The sequence below is a fragment of the Limulus polyphemus genome, unplaced genomic scaffold (assembly GCF_000517525.1).
Source record: "Limulus polyphemus unplaced genomic scaffold, Limulus_polyphemus-2.1.2 Scaffold32, whole genome shotgun sequence".
Lineage (NCBI taxonomy): Eukaryota > Metazoa > Arthropoda > Merostomata > Xiphosura > Limulidae > Limulus > Limulus polyphemus.
Window position 1 is genome coordinate 1,246,969 of NW_013665642.1, and position 3,307 is coordinate 1,250,275.

The 3,307-nt window shown below is 32.1% G+C and overlaps 1 protein-coding gene across 6 annotated transcripts in view; it reads right to left on the reverse strand.

Annotated features, from left to right (window-relative positions):
• The window catches only part of LOC106460125 (peroxisome biogenesis factor 1-like), a 125,277-nt gene that overhangs the window by 58,282 nt on the left and 63,688 nt on the right, over positions 1-3,307 (reverse strand). For 5 of the 6 annotated variants that reach the window (XM_022387113.1, XM_022387103.1, XM_022387117.1 and 2 more), the window contains 2 exons: positions 2,643-2,746; positions 2,206-2,380 (listed from right to left, as the gene is read on the reverse strand). In XM_022387113.1, coding sequence (XP_022242821.1) covers positions 2,206-2,380; positions 2,643-2,746 — 279 coding nt within the window. The remainder of the gene's footprint in view (positions 1-2,205; positions 2,381-2,642; positions 2,747-3,307) is intronic. The other variant, XR_002610761.1, reaches the window with a different exon arrangement.

Genomic DNA, 3,307 nt, shown 5'->3' on the forward strand with positions numbered 1-3,307 from the left:
AAAAAAAAATTAACTTACCCACCTCAGAGTTATACAGACGTAAGAAGAAAGGCTACATGGGTAAGATGATATCTAGCTGAGCATGAAACCATCAAATGGAGCAAGAAGCACAATACAAGGGTGTGGGGAGTGGTCCACATGCTGGCCTGAATAATCTCCATCAAAGGACAATGAAAATGAGCAGCCAAGGACAATGGGAGGTAATGGATGCGATTGGACAAAACAGAACAATTGGCAAGATTCAGGAGAAAAGGAGTGACAGCCACAGAAGTGTGCTGTGCAGGACACATAATACATTAAAGCACAGGAGACACAGGGGGAGAAAAAGCTATCTAAATCTGCATCGTCCCAATCCAGGCCCTCAGGTAATGGCAGTATTTCTTGCATATCGGAGATCTCTCGGTCCACATGAAAGAAACCATCTCCTGTCGAACTATGACTGACACTTCCTCTGCTGATAACACCACACCTGCAGCCATTGTCACAAGCTGTTGAATACCAGTACCGTCACTAGCCATTGTATTCATAACAGTAAATTGTGAATTGAAAAATACTGACTAATTACCAGTAATTAAGTAAGAAATAGAATCCAGAATCAAATAAAGAAATATAACTTGATAGTGGATTATAAACAACACTTTGAATATGTTCAAAATGCACAAAAGAAATAAAAAATGTTTGAAATCAAGCACAAGGTCTTAACACTGTCATACCAAATCAAGAAGTGAAGATTGGGTTCAACTGCATATAGGGAATCAGCTGTGATAGGAGGGTTTGTCATACTCCTATTAGTAGAGGACTGTCACATGCTTAAATGCAGCTGAACCACGAGGAATTAGGTGGGAGTTTCAAGGCTAGTGGCAAGCAAAACTTTGTGCACTAGAGGGCAGTCAAACTGAGAATAGCTGGAAGTAATCGTATCGGAATAAAAAGTTTATTACTTTTATCTTTATTTTAATAACACAGATCACTACTTTATGCCCTTTTCATGTCCTCAACACCCTTATTAATATTAATCAATATTTCATGACAGTTATTCGTCTTGAAGATGACGCATCTTCTCCTTTCCCATGCACTCACTCAAGTAGAATCAATATTTACCTAGCTGCATCCCCCCTATCCTCATATCAAAAATTTAATATTATTGATATGTCTACCTCATCCTACACAATTCAAAGTAAATCATTATTTCAATACACTTTTTTCCTCAACATCTCACTCTTGGTATATTATGATTTTTCTTCTTTGCCAAGGCAAATCAATATTTCACAATATCTTATATATCTACTTTCCATGCCCTGTTTGCAGTTGCAGTGCTAATTAAAGAGGCTTAATATCTTGCCATTAGGAAAATCTGTATCCATTAAGTAAAAATTGACTAATAAGTGTTGCTTATTGTTGCTATTCATTTCTTTAACTTTTAAAGTTTTTTTTTCCAGTGCAACCTAAAATTGTTCTATACTTTTGAAATGTATCTAAGATTAAATGTTGTACAGACCACCTACAATATAAGAGAAAAAAATAACAAAAGTAATGATAAGGTTTTTTACATGATATGTTTTCTATTTTTTCTTATATAAAAGACCTCTGTCCTAATGTTATCATAAGTATTTGATCAGAAAATGTTCTACAAAAAAGAAATTTGTGAGCATCAGCATTTACATTATACTCAAAATTCATAACCATATTTTAAAGGTAAACAGTTCTATAAGATAACACGACAGTATATTAAAGTTGAGATTATAACTAATCTCTATACTCATAAATACATATATACCCACAAAAAAGTATGAAAAGTTTACATGTTTTCCAATGCATCTTAGCATCAAAACTTACTAAAATCTATATAATATAACCAATAAGGTTTCAGGCAAAAAGTTGCTGTGTCTTTTGAACAGCAAAAAAGATGGAACTCAAGCCTTAAAGTGTTCCTTATTGTCAAAAATCTTCTGACCCATATTTAAGCTTACAAATGAAATAAAAAGTCACAAGTGAGAATTATAAATAAAATGCCCAAGATTTCTCATAATTGACTATTTTATTTTGAACCAGTTCAATCTTGGTTGACAATGAACACATGTAACAGGCTGACTGACTTCTAAAAGCTAATCCACACACAGTTAATAAGTGGGAAATCTAGAATTAATTATGCTCCCCTGTGGTTTTGTGTATTCTGTAAGTACAAAATATTTTTTTTTATCTTACTCTCAGATACATTTGTTTTTGTTTCATGAAAGGCTTCCAGCTGTGCACTGTAAAATAATGCCTGCAAGTCTGCTCCTGAGAAGAATTCTGTTCTTTCAGCTATATCATGCAAGTCAACATCATCTGCTAGGACAAGACGTTGAGAGAGACACTTTAAAATGTCCTCTCTTTCATCCTAGGTTATAATGAATAAAATAAAGTGAGAATTCTGCTTCACATGAAAAATAAAAACAAAAAATGCTAATGTCAATTGCTTTAATTATATGTTTAAGATATTTAATACCAGCTGGTCTTAAAAAATTAAACATTCTGTGGCATTTAATTTAAATTCATTTTTTTTTTGTAAAAGTATGGATGAATTGCATAACATGATTCACAGAGGAACTGCTATAAAGAACAGATCTTGAATCAATACAAGTTAAATTTGGAATACTTACCAAGTTAGGAAGAGGGCAATGCAAACATTTGTCTAATCTTCCAGGTCTTAACAGAGCAGGATCAATTAGATCAGGACGACTTGTTGCAGCTAACACATATACACCTACAATGAAAAATAATTATAATGTTTGGTCATTTACAATATTTATTTACTAGACTTTAAGGAAAAATACAGGAAGTTATCACAATCTTTCAAAAAAAACATCTTTTAAAAAAAAGGTTTTCCAATTCTGGAATGAATATTAATACTTATCACGTATTAATGTAATTATATCAGAAAGAAAAACGAAATCTGAAACTCTTCAGAATATAATAGTATTTCAAACAGTCTGTGAAATGATAAAATTATCAACAGTAACCAATTATATAAATACTGAAGATTCATCATTTCAATGAAGCCATATTTGTGTTTATAGTTTGGTATATTTAAAACCAAACAAATTAATTATTTGTATAACATATATTAAACTACCATATTGTTTGGTACAATTTTCATACAACAAAATTTCATACAATAATTTTAGTATCATAGAATAATCTTTTATGTGCAGAAACATCTATTAGCTGAGTTCTTGCACAGATCTTAAAATATAACGTTGATAAATGGAAACATCGGCACATGTAGCAGATATTTCCTTTGCAACATCTCAACCAACAATTGGTC